At 35.1% G+C, this 21301-nt stretch overlaps 3 protein-coding genes across 3 annotated transcripts in view; 2 read left to right on the forward strand and 1 right to left on the reverse strand.

The window, feature by feature from the left end:
* Nucleotides 1-9990, forward strand: part of taok3a (TAO kinase 3a) — an 86036-nt gene extending 76046 nt beyond the window's left edge. The window contains exons 15-21 of the mRNA XM_016497939.1: nt 648-884; nt 1356-1484; nt 2577-2780; nt 4020-4259; nt 5301-5513; nt 6508-6690; nt 8551-9990. Of these exons, the coding sequence (XP_016353425.1) occupies nt 648-884; nt 1356-1484; nt 2577-2780; nt 4020-4259; nt 5301-5513; nt 6508-6690; nt 8551-8712 (1368 nt within the window). The 3' untranslated portion in view covers nt 8713-9990. The remainder of the gene's footprint in view (nt 1-647; nt 885-1355; nt 1485-2576; nt 2781-4019; nt 4260-5300; nt 5514-6507; nt 6691-8550) is intronic.
* pebp1 (phosphatidylethanolamine binding protein 1) lies at nt 9945-12295 on the reverse strand. Its single transcript, XM_016497938.1, has 4 exons — nt 12086-12295; nt 11015-11124; nt 10763-10863; nt 9945-10399 (listed from the first exon to the last, which is right to left on the reverse strand). Exons 1-4 carry the CDS (start codon nt 12218-12220, stop codon nt 10182-10184), a joined length of 564 nt encoding a protein of 187 aa, XP_016353424.1. The 5' UTR covers nt 12221-12295; the 3' UTR covers nt 9945-10181.
* The window catches only part of txnrd2.2 (thioredoxin reductase 2, tandem duplicate 2), a 22644-nt gene continuing 13561 nt past the window's right edge, over nt 12219-21301 (forward strand). Inside the window, exons 1-9 of the mRNA XM_016497936.1 lie at nt 12219-12261; nt 13240-13308; nt 14463-14519; nt 14614-14758; nt 15580-15654; nt 16470-16548; nt 16650-16712; nt 17698-17768; nt 21037-21056. Of these exons, the coding sequence (XP_016353422.1) occupies nt 12219-12261; nt 13240-13308; nt 14463-14519; nt 14614-14758; nt 15580-15654; nt 16470-16548; nt 16650-16712; nt 17698-17768; nt 21037-21056 (622 nt within the window). The remainder of the gene's footprint in view (nt 12262-13239; nt 13309-14462; nt 14520-14613; nt 14759-15579; nt 15655-16469; nt 16549-16649; nt 16713-17697; nt 17769-21036; nt 21057-21301) is intronic.

Consider the following 21301-nt stretch of genomic DNA (forward strand, 5'->3'; position numbering starts at 1 on the left):
TTATTGCAGTTCAATTAATAATTATCCTTTGTTTTGATGGACTAGATGGTCAATTTTCCATCATGCTCTATTTTAATTTGTCCGTGTAATAATATAGTGCTATAGTGCTTGCTGTCATGTGCCTTTGATGTCACAAGAACGTTTAGTCTTATCAATTGCTTTGCTGTAGAGTTCATGGCTTTTTCTGGTTATTCTGCTCTCATATAATGTGAGAAGATGACACTGATCATCTTGTGATCTGGTTACACAATTCAATGGACATTATCTAATGACTTATTCCACTGGACTATTTCTCGTTTCTCTTTCCGGATCCTCACATTTCCCGAGATATTTTCATGGGGATGCTTTAGAAACATTCCCACAGGTGACAGTCCAAAAGGTGCCAATAGGGATTAAAAATGGACAAAATTGGGAGAAATTTTCAAGAAGGGAAATGCATGTAACCTGATACCTAATTTTGAATGATCTGACAATGTCTTAAAATTTCCACCATTTACCAAATTTGTAGAGTTAGCACAACCTTTGGTCACCATCATTCAGTCGTCAGTTCTTCCCAAGAACTGTGGGTTGATTTTGCTACACTGACAAAATCTCATCATAATCATCTCAAAAGTTCACCTTCACTGACCAAGTTCTTTTCCATCTAGGTAACGCGTCAGATCCACGAACATGAGCAGGAAAATGAGCTCCGAGAGCAGATGTCCGGGTACAAACGCATGCGACGGCAACACCAGAAGCAGCTGATTGCTCTGGAGAACAAGCTGAAGGCAGAGATGGATGAGCACAGACTGAAGCTCCAAAAAGAACTGGAAACCCACGCCAACAATGCCTTCATTGAGCTGGAGAAACTTGCCAAGAAGCACGCCATCCAAACGGACAAAGAAGTGGGTGATCGTTCTTTATTCTTCTACTGAGATCCAAAGAGTTTATAGTTACTATCCAATCAAATATTGGTCAATTAAAATAGACATGATGTTGACTGAAAACAGTGATTGGCCAAAATATCATTACATTAACCTCTTAACGATAAATTCTGTTATAAAATCTCTGTACAAAGTTGAAAAAAGAAATTAGTTCAAAAGTTCATGTAGATCATGTGAAAACTGCCCCAATTTATATTATTATTTTCCATATTGCATGTTAAACATGTAAATAGCCAAGGGATGCATGCTAATTATTCATGTAGCATATGTTGATTAGTATGTTAATGAAGCCAGAGAAGAAAATGGAACTGTGTGGTTTTAGTTCATTTTCCTCAGGAGTTGTTTTAACATAAAAAAAAAAATCTGTCACACACTGAAGTTGCAATGAAATTTACAGTGATATTAATGATAAATCTGTGTTATGTTCCTCAGATGAAAACACTGGGAGCTGATGAGAAGAAGTTCCAGCAGCAAATCATGGCTCAGCAGAAGAAAGAGCTCACCAACTTCCTTGATAACCAGAAGAAACAGTATAAGCTGTGCAAGGAGAAGATCAAAGAGGTTCTTGTCTAATTCCTACAAGTTGAAACTAAAATTGACCCCATTTACAAGAAAATTAATATTATTCCAAAGAAAATTTTCAACTTTCAACTTATCAAGCCAACTATTTTTTTTATTTCTTTCCCAGCTGCGTCTTATAGAAAAGACTTTGATCCAATTAAGGGGAGACACTGCAGGCAAAAACAGTTTTTTTCATGCACCTGTCAAGTTTGAGATTTTGGGCTTTTTGGTTGTTCATAGTGTTTTTTCAGACTAGTGGAAAAAAAACATCCAAAAGACACTGTTAATTGTTTCTTTTATAGCACTTTATCTATTTGTGTCAATAGATTTCAATTACAATACGTATTTTTAAAGGCCGTTTTCTCAAAATGGGTTTTTTCTCCTACACTGAGCCATAAATCTCCACTTCAGTAGCACTTACACACACCGAACTGTACATTTTTATTCCTGTCTATATCCTGAAGGTTTTTACAGAGGGATTTGTTCGTATATTATTTGCTTGATTATATACAACATTCTATTCCCCCCAAAATTGTGAAAATGTAGTGTTTTCTGTCCGTTCTAAGCATTTTCTGAATTATGGAGTGGAAAAAAATGAGATTTCCCTCTGTAAAAACTTTTGACTCTAATTAATATGTAAAAAAATTAAACAAGAATTTTGAAACTGACATCATCCAGTGTTTAGATTTTTGTACTAGAAATGTATGCAAATTAGCACATATTTCATTAAATAAATTACTAATTTGCATATTTAAACCTAACATTTTAGAAAACTTGTAATACAAAAAATGTTTGCAATTATCAATGTAATCAATCAGCTGGGTAAGGCGATAACTATTAGTTTTTTTTTTTTTACCCTATTCACCTGCAGTGTCTCGCCTTAATAAAATCAAGTCCTGCCGTACGTTTTTATTTTTTACCAAAAATTTGGTATAGAAAAACACCACATTACGGGAATAAAATGGGTTGCAAATGCCTTTTCATATTGACTTAAAAAGGGTTGTTCTTGAGAATAAAAATAAGTTTTAGTCTAAAATCACCTTCTTTATATTCCTTTTTCTCTTTTCATGGTGCTTATGATTCTTTGTTCAGGAAATGAGTGAAGACCACAGCACGCCTAAGAAAGAGAAGCAGGAGAGGCTGTCCAAGCACAAGGAGAACATTCAGCACTCTCAGGCTGAAGAAGAGGCTCAGCTTCTGGGTCAGCAGAGGGCTTTCTACGATAGGAACTGCAGGGCCTTCAAACGCAAGATCATGGTCAAGAGGCACGAGTTTGAGCAGGAGCAGTTACGAGAGGTGGGGATGAAATGCTTCAAGTCAGAAAAAGAGACAAAAGATTGCTTGGCACTCTGAAATTTGTGTATTTCAAAGTTTTGGGGTCAGTAAGATTGTTGTTTGTTGTTGTTGTTGTTTTAAATAAATTAATTAACACATAAAGAAATGTATAATGTTACAGAATATTTCAAGATTGATAATACTAAATGTTTCTTGAGCACCAAATTTTACAATATTACTATTTTTACAATATTACTAGTTTTTAATGAAAGAAATGCAGCCTTGGTGAGCATAAGAATTTGTTTTTTTTTAAATAAATCTTACTGGCCCTACACTTTTGAATGGTAGTGTGTATGAATATGTATATATACAAGATAAACACATGAAGGCTTTTCCCAGGGTTACTGCAAAATTTAAACCATTTCTCAGGGTTGATGACTGTTTTCAATTTATCTGATTTGAAAATAAGTAATGCAGCAATGTGCAAATCTCTTAATCTAATGCTTTACTCTGCAGGAAAACTTCGGAAGTTTTACTGGGTCTAAACCCATATATGGCCTATAAAACAACAAATATGATGATGCATAATCCAGTGGTTTGCAAACCTGGTCCAAGTGTTGGATGTCTTCCCTATTTGGTTCTGGTCTCAAAGCCTCTACTAATGTGACTCACTTGCATATCAACACCTTTTTTTATTGTGTTTCATTCATGTGATCATACCTTTTACTGTTGTAACCTTTGCTTACTAAGGCAAGCTATTAGTATTATTGTTGTTGTGCATACTTTTTATTAGGGGTTTGTTTTAAACCACTAACTTTGTTCTGTAACTCGTCCCACGGAAGAATCACGTTGAAGAGGTGTTTGCTATTACTGTAGATGAAAAACAAAAAACATTACATTTATATTGAAGGAGGTATCCCTGCCATATCTAGTGACCAGAATATCATAATTTAAGAGATTACATAGAGACCGGTTCTTTTGGGCAACTAAACAATCACCTGTTAACCACAAAGAACACCCTAACAACCTAGAAGTGCCACAGACCTTGGCAAGTGTCCACATAGGATTTGGCTAGAAAAAAGTCATAATACCTTAGCAAACACCCTGGCATTGTGGTGGCAACTTTTGTACAGGAAAACACCACTCATTTTCTTAAGGATATGTAAAAATCCAGTTTTTAATATTAGTAGATTTAAAAGAGACCTTATTATTTGATTGACTTAATATTGTAATATTAATTTCTGTCTTTCTGTCTGTCAGGAGTTGAATAAGAAGAAGACCCAGAAGGAAATGGAGCACGCTATGTTGATCAGGCAAGACGAGTCGACTCAAGAACTTGAGCACAGACAGCTGAAGACGCTACAGAAACTTCGCATGGATCTGATTCGACTGCAGCACCAAACGGAGCTGGAGAACCAGATCGAATACAACAACCGGAGAGAGAGAGAACTGCACAGGAAACATGTGCTCGAACTACGGCAGCAGCCCAAGAACCTCAAGGTACCACCAACTCTGGCAAAAAAAGCATTTCTTATTACTTGGCTATATATAGTGTTAATTTAACCTACAAAATCTATGTAGGTCTCATTGTTTCTCTGAGTGTGATTGCAAAATTAACTGGGTAGATATTATGAACATTAGCGGGTCAGTCAAGACTGATGATAGTGCTGATCATCAGTCTGATGATTTCGGTATGACCAAAAATTTATATCACGGTATTTTTCAAAATTATACCGGTTTCACGGTACAAGACGGTATTTTATTTTTCATGCATGACCGGGTGTTAACCATATTTTCTACTGATTTGCTAAATCTAGTGCTAAAGTCACGCTCGTGTGTGTGTGTGAGAGACGCGGGAGCTGATGGCAGGGAGCGTTGGAAATTTGTGGCAGTCAATGTGGATATTGTGGAGTTCTTCTGTGTCATCACGTTCTATTAGTTCTACAGCTTCAGTTAAGGAAACTTTCACGCTTAGTAACACATACAGCTGTTCCCTCACCACAGTGCAACAGTGAAAAGGGACCCCTTTCAAACAGTGTCGCGTTCCGAACGTTGTTTAAGCGACATACACCAGTATTGCAGTATTTAAAAAATTCATATCATAACAAAAAATAAACATTCGGTATGTATTCCGAATTATTCGGTATGAACTGGTATACCGCCCAGCACTAACTGATGATGCTTTGATGTCTTCATCTGAGAAACATTTAACATTTAAACATTACATTGCATAGGTACTCGGCTCATTTTAATATAAAAAAGCACTTTACAACACTTTACAATAAGGTTCAATTTATTAACATTAGTTAATGTTAGATAACAAGCTAACAATGAAAAATACGATTACACTTTATTTTAAGGTGTTCTTGTTACAGTGTAATTATACATTTAAGTACTGAGTAATATTAATTAACTACATGTACTTACTATATTTTGCTTCATTTCACATCCTTTGAGGCAAAACGCATATTAGATCATTATTTTTGTCCTGAAAAGGCTGTCAGTTTGGGTTTATTCAACTTGGAGTCTTGTATCCTGCAGGCTATGGAGCTTCAGATAAAGAAACAGTTCCAGGATACGTGTAAAGTCCAGACTAAACAGTACAAGGCCCTGCGGCACCATCAGCTAGAGGTGACCCCCAAAAGCGAGCACAAGATGGTGCTGAAAGCCCTGAAGGATGAGCAAACACGCAAACTGGCCATCCTGGCTGAGCAGTATGAGCAGAGCATCAACGAGATGATGGCATCACAGGCAGTGAGTGAAGAAACAACTCTGTTAATCATTATAGAGGCCAATGAGTTCACATCAACCATATATTCTAATGTCTATGTGAGATAATTATAGGAATAGACACTTGGAATATCATTGACAAAACATTTAATGTCCATAATGTGACATTTTCGAGAGAAAAAGAATAAATGGTGGATAATAATTTGTCATTTGTAATATTTGTAATGGTGTTTGCTAAAGTATATAGAGTGCAGCAGTCGGGTTCTAGAAGTAAAAACTCCATTCATTTTCTCCATAAGGATTTGATTTTTAACGACTACTTATAAACCTGTAAAGAAATACTGTTCCAAGGTTGTTAATCAATGGTGTATGCTTTTCTTGAAGCCATCCATTTGCATTATTGCAACTTGTTTTAAAGTATTTCTTTAACATCTGAATTACCCAGCTAAAACTACATTACCCATAATGCTATATAGAAAATTCCACCAATCAGAGTTGTAGAGAGCAAATTGCACCAAAAGCGCTCTTTGAGGAAAGCCCTCTCCCGTCTCAAATATTTAATATCAAATAAATATTATTATCTGAATTTTTTGCTTCAGATAAAAGTTTGTAATGTTATAATTCACCTTGTAGCTGGTTGGCTTGGTTCATGACTTCTAACACTATAATGGAGACTTTTTTCAAATCCTTATGGGAAAATGAATGGAAAAAATGAAAAGTGGACAGTCACTAAAGCACTCTGTTAAAGTAAAGGTTAAATTTGATTTCATCTTTAAGATGCAACAAAATTTGTTATTTATAACCCATTCTGGAAAAGCTAATGTGAGCATTTGTTTTGTTGATAGTTCGTATAGATTTATATTTAACATAAAAAAAATAAATAAAAAAAAGCAATAACTGTTTGAAATTCCAGTCTCGGACTGTTGCCCGTACAAGAAGGCCATTGATGGTTAACCACAACTGTGCTGTAGTGTAAACCTTCTGAAGCTGACGTGCGCACGTGTGTGTTTTTGTGTAGCTCCGTCTGGATGAGGCTCAGGAGGCGGAGTGCCAGGCACTGAGGCAGCAGCTGCAGCAGGAGATGGAGTTGCTCAATGCGTACCAGAGCAAGATCAAAATTCAGACCGAGGCTCAGCACGAGCGCGAGCAACAGAAACTGGAGCAGAAAGTCTCACTGCGCCGAGCACACCTTGAACAGAAGGTCTAGTCCTGTTATTAACCTCTTATGTACCCACACTCTAACTCTTATCATTAATAGTGGTCTGCCAATATAGGTTTTTCAATGGCCAAACTAGAGAGCAGAGTATTTAGGTAGCAGTTTATATAAATATAATTTAATATAACATTTAATAAAATGCACAGTTGCTTTATTTGCGCATTTGTTTTCAATATTGATAAATGTTTCTTGAGCAGCAAATCAGTATATTAGAATGATTTCTGAAGGATCATGTGACACTGAAGACTGGAGTAATGATGCTGAAAATTCAGCTTTGCATCACAGGAATGAATTACATTTTAAAATGTAAAATAAAACGGAAGATTTTTCTTTCAAACTGTAATATTTAACAATATTGCTGTTTTTACTGAAACTTTATATATTTAATAAAGTATTATATGTTAAGCAATATGTGTTATATATAAATATTGTATTTAACATTTCTTTTACAGCATATTTAACTCAAATTCACTCTCAAATTCAAATCTCTAAATATATATCATTGTAAAAAAAGTTATTTATATATATATATGTATATACAGTGGGTACGGAAAGTATTCAGACCCCCTTAAATTTTTCACTCTGTTATATTGCAGCCATTTGCTAAAATCATTTAAGTTAATTTTTTTTCCTCATTAATGTACACACAGCACCCCATATTGACAGAAAAACACAGAATCGTTGACATTTTTGCAGATTTATTAAAAAAGAAAAACTGAAATATCACATGGTCCTAAGTATTCAGACCCTTTGCTCAGTATTTAGTAGAAGCACCCTTTTGATCTAATACAGCCATGAGTCTTTTTGGGAAAGATGCAACAAGTTTTTCACACCTGGATTTGGGGATCCTCTGCCATTCCTCCTTGCAGATCCTCTCCAGTTCTGTCAGGTTGGATGGTAAACGTTGGTGGACAGCCATTTTTAGGTCTCTCCAGAGATGCTCAATTGGGTTTAAGTCAGGGCTCTGGCTGGGCCATTCAAGAACAGTCACAGAGTTGTTGTGAAGCCACTCCTTCGTTATTTTAGCTGTGAAAGTAAAATACGCACGGCACTTTTAAGCTATTTAAAAGCGAAGGAAAGCGAGGAAAAGAGGGAAAATTCAAACGAACTAAAAACGAACAATTGCTTTACGCTGAATTGCCGTTATTTGAAAGTGAAAGTAAAATGCGCACGCCGCTTTTAAAAGCTATTTAAAAGCGAAGGAAAGTGAGGAAAAGAGGAAACGCCCCTGCCCCCACGGTGATACCGGTATTATCGGTGTTGTCACACATCGATTAACCGGTGGGGAAATTTCCTCACCGTCACAACCTTAATATATAAGATATAAACATTTTGGTTTTATGATTATCTGCAGCCATGATTCTATACAGCACAAAAACATTTGTACCCTTGTGATATTGCTTCCATACAACAATTCTGTTAACAAGAAGTTAATATCCAGTAACTTTTTTTAGACAATATCCAGTCAGATTAGAGGACTGGAAATGACTGTTCAAAATCAGCCAATCCTTAAACATTAACATAAGTGGCATCGGTCCATCAAAATGTTCATTTCCAGACCAGCTCAAAAGTCTCAGGGACAACACAAGACCAACATAAGCTCAAGCCAAAACGAGGGATAGGACTCCCAAAAGCTACTTTGCTCCATTATTTGGTTTATTCAATTAGGTTAAATAACTTAAGTGGACAACAGTTCACAGAGTTTTTAGCAAATTAAAGGGAAGAAAGAAACCAAAAGGCCTTAATTTCAGTAAAGGTCTTTACAAGTAACTAAAAGCCTGTAGGTCCTCTTTCACCTCTGTTGGTTTACACCCTTTTGTTTGAGCTTCTGTCCTGTGTTTTCAGATTGAGGAGGAGCTGGCTTCTCTTCAGAAAGAGCGCACTGACCGAATCAAACACCTGTTGGATCGTCAGGAGAGAGAAATCGATGCCTTCGATATGGAGAGCCTTCGTATGGGTTTCAATAACTTGTGTGCTTTGGACTACCCTAAAGATGACTACAGATGAGACCATAACACTCCACACCATCCTCCCTCTTTCATGCTCCACTTTTCTTTTTTTTGTTGGAAGAAATCTGCTGTTTTTGCTACTGACAGTCCTTTCAATCCTCTGGGCTGGTGCCTGCACAAGCCTTACACATTTCTAGACACGTCATGGAATAACATGCTGGATAACATCCTTTAGTTGTCTCTTTTTATATATAAATATTATATATGAGACGATTAAATCTGTCAGTGTTGATGTCAATGTTTTCTCGTGCAATGATAACACTTTCAGTGTAATTACAATTAAAATAGAGATTTCAAGACAAAAGCAATATGAACAGGGGTTTGTATTGCTAATTTTAATCCAGATGCACTTGTGTGATTTAATAATCTTTTTTAACAGTTTTTTTTTTTTGCTGCCTCTTGAATCTCTATTTGGTATTTATTCACCCAGAGAAAATTAAAAATACCTTTTAAGTATAGGCGAAATTTGATAAAAGTTTGCATATTAAAGCAATGTACATATTTGATAGTTGCATCTGTGACTCTGAGATTCTTATGGTAATTGAATATGAATTTTTATTTTATTTTATTTTTTTGAGAACCCGCTGCATTCATATGTACGATACCATAATTCACCTCAGCTGAGGTGCACAATGTGAATAATACATATGTGAATCCTAACTCGTAGTACCCGCACAAAGGGCTGAAGGGGAAGGGACATGTATTTTGTGTATAGAAGGCTTTATGGAGAACTTTTACTTATTTTCCTATTACATTTTAACTGAATTTTAATTTCTTTTTATATATATATATACATATATATACACACACATCTATATATAATAAATGTTTCACCACCCTTTCCCTCCTACAGTCACTGGTGAAATTGTCTCAAAGGCCTCTCATTTCATGATTCGGGTTTCTGTTTGATTCTTGGCATCTTCTCCAGCTGTGTATTTTCTACAAAGTCCAATTAGTGAATAAAAACGCTTTACTGTCGCATGCACTTTACATTTGTTTTCAGGTTAAGAGGCATGATTCTGTCAGAGCTTTTAATTATATTTGTAAATAAAGTGCTCATCACAAAAGCAGCGTCTTTCAGTAGTCTGATTTTCTTTTCCAGGAATTTTATTCCAATGTGTTAATTTCCAGTATATAGCAGTGACAATTTTGTGAAATTAAAGGTGCAGCCATAAATACAACACAAATTTGCCTTGAATTTTATTCAAAGGTGCAAAGTTGTTGTTGTTGTTTTTTTAAACTGAAGGCAGTCTGAATGCTTCCAAGTGAAGTGACATAAAGGCATAGACTGAAATTGCTTGATCAGTTCTCTTGCAATTCAACTAGAACAAAAGAAATTCATCATTCCTACAAGGCTTTTAAAGCAAAGAACATTTTAGTTTATGAGTTTCATTTTTTAAATAGCTGAAGTGAAAATGTACTGAGTCGAGCTCTGTTCAGCAACGACAGAAATTCGCAATTATTTCCTTATTTGCCAGCAAGCTGTTCGTAAAGTTTGGGCACATAGTCGTCCCACTCTGCCTGGAAGCAAGACCCTGCGATTGGAGCACCGAGGCCGTATTTCTTGCGGAAACCCTGGATCTTGAATTTTCCACGATTATCTCCAGAACGATTGGTGAGCACGCGTTCGGTGCAGCTGATGCTGTCCGGTTGCTCATAAACCAGCCACACGTAACGATGGAGACCTGAAGAGAATCGTACACAAGTGTTATTCACCACTCATACACCAACTTCCTGATGAGATGCAACCTATTTTGCCACATTGAAGGAATATTTGACACAAAAATTTAAATTCTGTAATCATTTACTCACAGTCATGTCATTCCAAACCTGTATAATTCTTCTGCGGAACACAAAAGATGTTTTAAAGCATGCTGGCAACCAAACAGTTTCAGTTCTTACAATGGAAGGTTGGTTACAAAAAAATCTTCAAAATATCATCTTTTGTCTTCCACAGAACAAAGTCATACAGGTTTGTTTTTTTTGTTTTTTGGTGGACTAGCCCTTTAATTGCGTAATTTTATGCCAGTCAGTCTCTAAACTCTCACCTGTTCCCTTGGGGGGTCCTGCACCAACGTAGTCCGACATGACACATCCACTGGAGATGTCATTTCCTTTCATGTTGACGACAAGGAAGTGGTGCCATTCCCTAAGATAAAACAGATGAAGTAACTTGCCTTCTAACCAGTTCAAACATGTTCACACTCACTAGGGAATCCCTTTGTTTACTATTGCAGTTTGTGTTCATCTTTATTTCAGTTCTGATATGATGAATATGGCTGAATTATCTAAAACGATACCGAAATTTGGGGTCTTTTCGGCTGGGTGCATCTGGATCGGTCATGGCCAATGTGTACAGCTTACCAGGGTCACATCCCTCCCACTCAATGGATGTGGGCCGATTTTGCACCTACAAAATGAAACAACTTCAGATATAAAGTGTGAATTCATTTATATATTTTTTGTATTAGTATTACTTTTTGCACATTTATAACTGTGTACGAGGCAAACCTTTTGTTCCCCACCATTTTTAATAACCTTTTCGATTTTACATGCACTTAAACTGTCTGTCATTATGATTTTTAAATATCATTATTATTATTTTTAAATGTGGTATTTTAATTAATATGGGGTAAAAACTGCATGCATAATAATTAAAGAAAAATGCTGTTTAAAACACTTTTGGTAATTTATGTCCTATTTGACACTGATGTCACTTCTTAACATGCCAAAACGAATTTATTTGTATATGTATTTATAATATAATTTAAAATGCAATACAATTAAAATATAATAATAATTATTATTATTACTAGCACAACAGCTAACAGTTGCTTTAGACAACAGCATTTATTCTTATAAGTACTATATCCCTACTTAGGTTATGAGCAAAACTATTCTAGCAAACAATGTTGGAATTATATCTATATTTATAATACATAATGGCTTGTAATTTTATTCATTTATCAGTTCAGAACACTTGTATTCATTTGGCCTAATTTCCGTACTGCTATGCAGGTCTCTATTCTAATTAAGGCGGTGGCCCATTAATTTGTAGCTCACAATTTTTGCGAGAAGGTAATGCAGTGTCCACATTACATCACGCGATCGTGGAATTTCTAGAGAGATGCAAGTTTGGCTGAGTGCGAACCTTGCGTCCATTACATAAACAGACAAAATGCATTCATTTTTAACCCTCTTTAGTAAATGCAAATGCAAAGAAAAGGTTAATTTCCACTCATTCTGGCAAACTTAGTTAAAAAAGGATATGCAAACGCATATCAGCAAGTCAGACGTGACGCAGAACCGTTGTTACCTAACGTTACAGGCATTGGCCTAAATTCCTGCATGCGCGTGCACTGGACTCTGACCTGAGTAGGAGTGAACACTTTCCCCAGCGAGTCAATTTCCAAAGAGCCATATTTGACAGTTAGAGGCTTGGCTGGCTGTTCCTCCACCTCTGTAAGCGCTAGAGAACCTGTCCATTCATTAATATCCACAGGCATGGTGACTCAATGCTCTTGCGAGATATCAACGCAGCAGAAAAGTAGAGCTTCTGTCTCCCCCTACAGTTGTTTTATTGTGATTGTTCATTGAACTGTGTGGTCACCGGCATAGCCAATCAAATTGCCGCAGCTGACCAAGTTGTTAATTTCAATTGGTCTGACGGTCTGTCGGTATTCTTTGGCCCGCCTCCTATTCTGAAAGTTCGACTCATTTCCACGAATCGGTTCTTTCGAACACTTTAATGAACTTTGTTTTGTAACACTAGTTACTACACATAAAACAACAACCAAGGGGAACAAAGGGAAAAGCGCAAACGTAAAAATATACAAGAAGACAAATGACTTAAATAAACAAATTATTTAAATAAATTCTTTGGAAATTTGGAGCTCACGAATATATAATAAGCCTTCGCGTTATAAAGGTAATCTAAATATAATTAGCATTTTAAAATTACATTTAGAAGTAAATATTCATTTACATCATTCTATTGATGATGATATTATTATTATTATTATTATTATTATTATTATTCATGTTTAAAAAACTTTCGTATGCGTTTTGATCAAACTGATTCAGTACGATTCGTAAACATTTGATTCGTTGAAAAGTTCCGACTCAAATGAATCAGACGACACTGGACGTACAGTAAGCTGAAAGGGATCAAGTTCAACGCTTTTCTAAAGAACTCCTCGTTTTTTAAACTCGTATTTGTAGTTGATAAACCTATTAAACCAGTTGTTAAACTTAGACTCGAGCCTACCAGACACAATATCATAACGTAAAATTAAAATAAAATAAATAATAATAATAACAATGGTAAAAATTCACCCAGGCATCTTTTAAGGCACCTATAACGACTGACGGGGGTCTTTCCATGTCAATATCCGCAATTTACCTTCAGCAAATTCACTGTTCAGTTTGCTTGTACCGTATTATAGTTTTTGTTTTATTAATATCACAAAGCAAACTATTAAAGTCTCTGTCGTTAAATGACCTTGAAATTTAATTCTGATTCCAGCAGGTAAATTTGATTATGACCTCGTGGTCATTGGTGGAGGCTCTGGAGGGTTGGCATGTTCAAAAGAAGGTAACGTTAGGTGTCATCCAGTGCTGGGCAGTAACTGATTACATGTAATCTGAATTACGTAATCAGATTCCAAAAATAAATTACATTTTAAAATACTCGTAATCAGACTACAGTTACTTTTTTTATTGATTACATATTATTCACACAATATCAATACATTATTCATAATTTATTGATTCTCCCTAATTCCTCTCTTTCATCTTTTAAATGTTCCTTTCTAAAATAGCCTACTGCTTATATACATTCAGAAAGTCTTCCAGTTTTGTGGACATTCACACAGAGATCAATCACTGGTCAGGTGGCTGTAATTACACAGACAATTGAGAGGCCACACAGCATTTGATTTACAAAAATCATTTTAATTTTAATTAGTGTTTTCTCAGCATTTCAGCATTGCATCAACTACTAATGAACATTAATCTTTATTTGAATTATCACTCAGTAGGTTATTTAACCATGTTTTACTGTGTCTTTGGAAGGCTTTTGTCTTTCAAACACATTCAAATGCGCAAATTCACATTATTTATTATTTACATGTAATGCAGGGATACCCACACTTTTTTTTTTTTTGTCAGCCGGATCTATTTTTAAGACATTTATTTGAAGTCCCCCCTGAGATTTTAAGGTAATAAGTTAATAATTAAGTAACACATTTGCATGTTCACAGTTCTGTGATGGTTAATGGTCACATGACATGCAGGTAAACAAATTATTTTATTTTTTTTAGTAAGTGTTTTATTTTGATTGTTGTTATTTTATAATGATTTACAATTTTTTTTTTTCATTTTTATGATTTAATAATTAGCTTTACATTAAACTCGTGAACCCCCTGCAGTTCCTTCACAAGCCCCAGTTTGGGAAACCTTTGGAAAAGAAATGTAATATTTTTTTTTTTCTTTACATTTTTATATAAATATGGTACAAGATTATCCTATTTAAATCAATGTGATAAACTAGTTAGGCCAAAAATAATCTAAAAGTAATCAAAAAGTAATCCTACTACAGGCCCTTCTGGAATACATTGGTTCTGAATGTCATATTCAACGATACAATGCTGATAAAGTGTTTTTTGAACTTTCAATGCATCTCCTTAATTGAGCTAAGCTAAGATGTAATTTAGTGTTTTTGATGCTTGACAATTTTTTTGCTTACAGCTGCCCAATTAGGGCAGAGAGTTGCTGTCTTGGACTATGTCGAACCTTCACTAAAAGGTACATACCCACCCATTTATAGTTGTCATCATCTATCTTTTTGTTGGAAATGTGTTTATTTCGAAAACAACTAATCAGCTCATGCTGCCTTTAGGCACGAAGTGGGGTCTTGGTGGCACGTGTGTGAATGTCGGCTGTATTCCAAAGAAGCTTATGCATCAGGCGGCACTGCTTGGCACTGCTGTCAAAGATGCTAGGAAGTATGGCTGGCAAATCCCAGAATCCCTGTCACATGACTGGTGAGTTTCACGAATCTATATCAGAGACGCGTGGCATGAATGTATGTTGAGACATTGCTTATAGACAGAGCAGCTTTATTGCGGTAATCATTAGTGTAGCTTCATCCTGAACAGAGCATGTAATAATATTCATTTAATATTGAGTGGTGAGGTAGGTTTTGTTTGAAATACTACTTTCACAAGCACTTTATGAGGCACAGCACCATCTTGTGGTAAAAAAAAAAAACAGATGTCTGACTGCTCAAATGCAAAGAACAACAGTCTTTGCACTAGAGGGCACTCCAGGTCTGATTAAGAGGTTATGGTTTTACAGGTATTTTTATTTATTTTTTTTTACAAATGCTGGCCTTAAATACAACTTTCCATACATTTGCAATACCATTGCTGAGATATATTTGGCGTTCTCCTTGAAAATATTAAACTGTCTTTTTGTAAATGGATAATATAGCACTTTCAGTGGGTGTTTGACCTCCTGTTTCCCCTCAAACTTGAAAAGGAAGTGTGTCTGTGTGTACACACACATAATATAAAAACCCTACACCTCCATGAACATATACAGTAATAGCCTCTTTAATTGTTTACTCTCACATTCATATTTTATTGTTATAATAAGAGGTTTATTTGAAACTACATCTTGTTGAGATGTTTATTTCTTTTTACCAAAAGGCATTAGTATGAAAAAAATCACGTGCATGTATGTCTACCTATTTCAATGTAGCAAAATATTAAATCTCAAATGCATGTGAGGTGTCTGTAGGGATTTGCATTATTGTGGCAAGGTAAGGTCCAGTAGAACTGTAGTTTTGTGAAATATGTTTCAGGTCAGCAATGGCTGAGGCTGTCCAGAACCATGTGAAGTCTCTAAACTGGGGTCACAGAGTTCAACTACAAGACAAGTAAGATTACTATTAAAATAACATCACCTGTATGTACTTTTTTCAGTATTGTTTATAGATTTTACATAGAGACCATTTGTCAATCAAGAGCAACGTAACGGTTTATTCTTTTGGAGTTAATGATAACTATTTCTGTGCAGATCCAAGCAACCTTTTTAAAATTATCCATATAATGTCATGCTGACTTTGGCTGTTGGAAAAAGTAAATTATGTCGTTAGACTAATGTGTCAGAATCTTGGTTGTTGAACTACAGGTTGAGGGTTCAAAAAAACACTTTATCACCATTGTACCGTTGACTATGACATTCAGAACCAGTGTATTCCAGAAGGGCCTGTAGTAGGTGTACAGTGCTTCTTTCAGAGTAAAAATGGTGTATTAGCTAATTACTGAAAATAATTATGAATGATTTGGGAAGAAATATGCAGATGTTTTAGAGCAGAGTCTTTGTTTCCCAGTAGATCTCATTAGCTGTCCATCTCTTTCACCATTTCATCAGGTAATTACAGTCTGAGGCTATATGAACACAGAGAATGTGCCATCATGATAAATTGTACTAAATTTCAGCCGTCTTGCTGTATGGCTGTGAGGCAAACAGGTGTGGTGATGTCATTTCCCAGAATGCACAAAGTATATGTCTCCACATTACAGCAGAAGTGTCAGGTTGGGTTTGAATAGCAAAATTGTTAATGATCAAATTTTGTTATTGCTGTTATCGCCATAGGTTGACATGGAGAATTATGATGCCAGTAGACAACTTCAGTTCATGTGTTGGTATTTTAATGTGATATAACAATCTCTCTGTCCGATGTTACAGGAAGGTGAAATATTTGAATATGAAGGGCAGTCTGGTGGATAAACACACTATCAGTGCTGTAAATGCCAAAGGGAAAGAGGTATGATTTTGAGTTTAAAACCACTTAATTCTCTGAAATATTATTTAACCAGCAATCTGATGTGCCATGTTCTTGTTTACCCCGCATCTTTGTGTTCACAGATGACAGTGACCGCCAAAAACATTGTGTTAGCTACTGGTGGACGGCCGAAGTACCCTACACATGTAAGTGTGCTTGCCAGTGCAGGCGGGTATGTGTGGGTGTTGTCTTTCCACTATGTGACCTTGTTCTGCTGATAAGCGAGCAGCAGAGATAACTTCCTCTTGTCTAATTTTCCAAATATGAGACAATTTATATTATTCTTCCTCAGAGTTGAAAGCCTGCTATTTGTCTTTGCTTCCATTGAGATACTGGTAAAAGATAACCATATTCTAAATGATCAAGAGACCAGTAAAGGGTGGAACAAACATTTTTATTTTCCTCGGTTTGGGGTAAATAGGCAAAATATTGTACAGTTAAAGAAATGGATGCTGCTTCTTGGAGCAATTACTGTTTTGTATTGTGACATAAAAAATAAATAATAAAAAATAATAATTGAGTTTTTTTTTTTGTTTTTTTTTTACAATCATCCTTTTTTAATATTGGGAGCATTTTATTTTTTCATTATTAGTATTATTATAAACAGTAATTGTTATTTTTGAGTTTTATTTCAAAAAAGTAAATAAATAGGCAAGAAATTATAAATGTAAAGAAAGTGATGAGACATCTCAGGGCAATTAATGTTTTGCAGTGTTTTCATGAAAAATAATAATTGAGAGATTATTTTACATTCATATTAAATTAATCAAATTAAACAAATCAAAATTTTTATTTAATGTAACATTACTTACTATACATATATAGTTAAAATATGTTAAATTGGATAATGTTATTGAGGAATATTGAATTTTATTTTATCATTGTTGGTGTTATTTACAACAGTAATTGTTATTTTTGAATTTTAAGTAATGTTAATATAATATCAATATTTATATACATGGAATTGTATATTTAGTATTAGTATTGATAGTATTAATGGTTTTATTTAGATTTTAATGTTTCTATAGCTTTTAATATTATATAAAAAAAAATGATAACTATTAAATTGATTGCTGCTTGTGCTGAATATTTCATCTTTAAAATGACCTATCTGTGTGGTTCATCCTTCAGGTCCCAGGAGCCACGGAGTTCGGGATCACAAGTGATGATGTCTTCTGGCTCAAAGAGTCTCCCAAAAAAACGTAAATGACTTTTATATTGTGGACCAGACCACAGAGCAAACATGTGAGAAAACATATTCACCCATTAAGTCTGATTAAAGGAAGGCAGCACTTTGAGTGATTCAGCATCATCTCCCAGTCGTGAGAGGTCAAGAAATGTGCTTTACCTGTTGCTTTGCTCATACTTCTAATTATGCTTGTCACGTTTAGCCAGCTGCATTTGTTTGCAAGTTCATTATTATTATATTATACATTCTTTTCCAGAATGCACTGAGCAAAATACAGACTTTATTTAGAGATGAACTTCTGCTTAAACTCGCATTTTCAGTTCCTTACCCTCAACTCAAGTCACGCCAGTTACTGTCATGGCCACATCCTCTCAGACAGCTGATGTTGTTTTGCTGTTGAGCTGTCAGCTGTACAGGTGTGATTTCAGACTGTTGCCAGTAACAGTGCTCATCCTGTGGAAGTGGCAAGACCTTGGTGACTGACGGGCATGAGCAAGACTATTGGCACGCATGCCCGAGAGGGCGAAGGAAAAGCTTTTACATTGACTTGTGCAGTCGTTTCCACCAAAACAGCAGAGCATCTGTCAGGACTGATGACATACTGTATGCTTTGGATTCTCAAGACTACCAAATGATGCATTCAGTTTGATATCAACCCTTGGGCTCATTACATAAACGTCAATGTTGAAAAGAACTTGTTTTGAAGGAACCAGGTGACTATTTTGCCTGTGGTTCAGGTGTCCAATAGGCCTCGGGACCCACAGATGCTCATGCAGTAAATAGTCCTCTGTCCTGTTAGCTCTTCTCTGCTCTGCTGAAATGAAAGGAGGCTCAGTCTGGGCAGACGTTAGGGAAGGCACAGCATGAACTTGCTGATCTTATCATGGTTAGGGTTATTATAGAAGTGCTGCCCAAGGTTGACTGAGTCTACAGTATCCACAGTTCCCACACACTCCCCAGGATGAACTCTCCCTCCTGCTATTCATGCATGAATGTAGAAGCTAGTAGGACTTTGACCAAAGAGAATGTTATGCTAGGCCTAACAGTAAATGGCTGCAGTTATTTAAGGACGTTAAAATATGACCTGATTTTTTTTTTTTCCTATTTTACTTATTGAGTGAAAATAAATTTATGGCAGAGAGAGGTAATGTGATTCGGAAACATGACCGTGGATTCAAACTGGGGTGAGAATCAGCAGAGACATGGTGATGTGACATTATATCTGGATCATAATATGATTATGATATGTGACCCTGGACCACAAAACCAGCCATAAGGGTCAATTTTTCGAAACTGAGATTTATAGATCATCTGAAAGCTGAATAAATGAGCTTTCCATTGATGTATGGTTTGTTAGGACACTATTTAGCCGAGATACAACTATTTGAAAATCTGGAATCTGAGGGTGCAAAAAAATCTAAATATTAAGAAAATCGCCTTTAAAGTTGTCCAAATTAAGTTCTTAGCAATGCATATTACTAATCAAAAATTAAGTTTGAATATATTTACAGTAGGAAATTTACAAAATATCTTCATGGAACATGATCTTTACTTAATATCCTAATGATTTTTGGCATAAAAGAAAAATCAATAATTTTGACCCATACAATGTATTTTTAGCTATTGCTACAAATATACCCCAGCGACTTAAGACTGGTTTTGTGGTCCAGGGTCACATATGATTATGCAATTATTTTGTTTAATGTGTAGTTATTTAAAATTGTGATATTGCATACTTTCATGCACTTTTTCATTCATCTGAATTGGGCTATGCATAATTATGTTCTTATGCTCAGTCTAAGATTGGATTATGATTAAATAGAACAAATATAATGTGTTTTTACAAAAAGTAATTTAGTTTAATCTGTGAGGGGCCATATAACATTATACATCATACTTCTATATAACATATCTAAATTATTATTATTATACACTATTGAAGCGTTTGGAATAATTGAGTTTTAAGTCTCTTATGTTCACCAATGCTGCATTTATTTGATCAAAATATTGTGAAATATTATTACAATTTAAAACGACTTTTTTTTTAATTTTAATATACTTTAAGAGGTATTTATTATTTTTTTATTTATTATTTAAAAATGATATTATTTGTTTATTCATGTGATGGTAAAGCTGAATTTTCAGCAGCCAATATTCCATAAAAATTAAGGATCATGTGACACTGAAGACTGAAGGAATCAGAATCATTAATTCTGATTCCTTAAATAATTTTTTTAACTAATAATATTTCACAATTTTGCTGTTTTTACTTTAGTTTTGATCAAATCATTGCAACATTGGTGAGCATATATGACCTCTTTCAAACACATTACAAATATTTATTAACATTAAACATAAATAATAAATAACAAATAATTAAACATAAAAAAATGATTAATAAATCAAGTTATTCTTTATTCTACATATTTGACCAGTATATATAACCGATTAAAATTTAGAGGATGTGTGTGAACATGCAAATTGGCTCAACATTTTTAGATGTTAATTTTAAGGTTTTAAATTATTAAATGTATTATTAATTATGAAATGTATTAAGTAATACATTACTAATTTCAGTAATGAAAATAATTTCAATAGATTTCAATATGTTGTCAATATATTATTATATGTGAAGGGAGAAGAAGTGTTACCTATACAAATGCAAATCAATGCAATGCATTTAGGTCTCATGTATCCTGTATTAGTCATTCTATGTTAACTGAAATGTCCCTTATACTAATCCAGACAGAAGGTTTTTAGCCCATGTCATTCCTGATCATCAGACTTTTTGCACTGTGGCAGGTAGGAGCTCAGGTGTTTTGTTGATAAAACAGCAGAAAAGAGGTCTGAGATTTTGCTCCTAATCCCTCCATAAGCTGCCACACAAAAGAGCAGTAAGTGCAGATGTGCATTAGCAGTGTTGTACACCGAATGCGCGTGATGTTGCATTGGCGTAAGTGGGTATCACTCAGCAGTAACGTGTAGGAACATCCTCGAGGATTAGACCTTGTGTTAACAATTAGACTTCGCCATGACCATGAATCTCAGGGCGGATTAAAGCTGATGTTGGACGTCGACCACACACACAGTCATTTTATTGTTTTATTGTGTTAAAGTGGTGTGCAACATTTTAGTATCATTTATTTTTACATAATGTTTCCTACGTCCTGTGACTGATTTACTTACTCTTTCGCATTTGTTTGTTTGTCGTTGTTATGTGACAACATTGTTCATGTTGCTCATCTGTGATCTCATTAATTGCTGTTTTCTGTGTGTTTCAGGTTGGTTGTTGGTGCCAGTTGTATCCTTGACAGCCCACTTATTGTAAAGGCGGAGTGTCTACTTACACAGATGACTCTATTAGAAGAAACTCAATGATTTACATGTTCAACCAATTGCTGATAAATCGGCTGAAGATGAAAACCATGTTAACATGAGATTTTGTTTTTAGTCTGTTTCTCTTTACCAGAATGAAAGTGAAAAAAGTGAAAGTGACGTGACATGTGGCCAAGTATGGTGACCCATACTCGGAATTAGTGCTCTGCA

This window comes from Sinocyclocheilus anshuiensis, unplaced genomic scaffold (assembly GCF_001515605.1).
Source record: "Sinocyclocheilus anshuiensis isolate Anshui unplaced genomic scaffold, SAMN03320099.WGS_v1.1 scaffold1276, whole genome shotgun sequence".
Lineage (NCBI taxonomy): Eukaryota > Metazoa > Chordata > Actinopteri > Cypriniformes > Cyprinidae > Sinocyclocheilus > Sinocyclocheilus anshuiensis.

Coding starts and splice junctions, on each gene's coding strand:
- pebp1 (XM_016497938.1), bottom strand. CDS start 12,220: ATGCCTGTGGATATTAATGAATGGACAGGTTCTCTAGCGCTTACAGAG. Junction 10,864..11,014: donor CGAAAAGACCCCAAATTTCG/GTATCGTTTTAG, acceptor GTTTTATCTTAG/GGAATGGCACCACTTCCTTG. Junction 10,400..10,762: donor AGGACCCCCCAAGGGAACAG/GTGAGAGTTTAG, acceptor GATTCTCTTCAG/GTCTCCATCGTTACGTGTGG.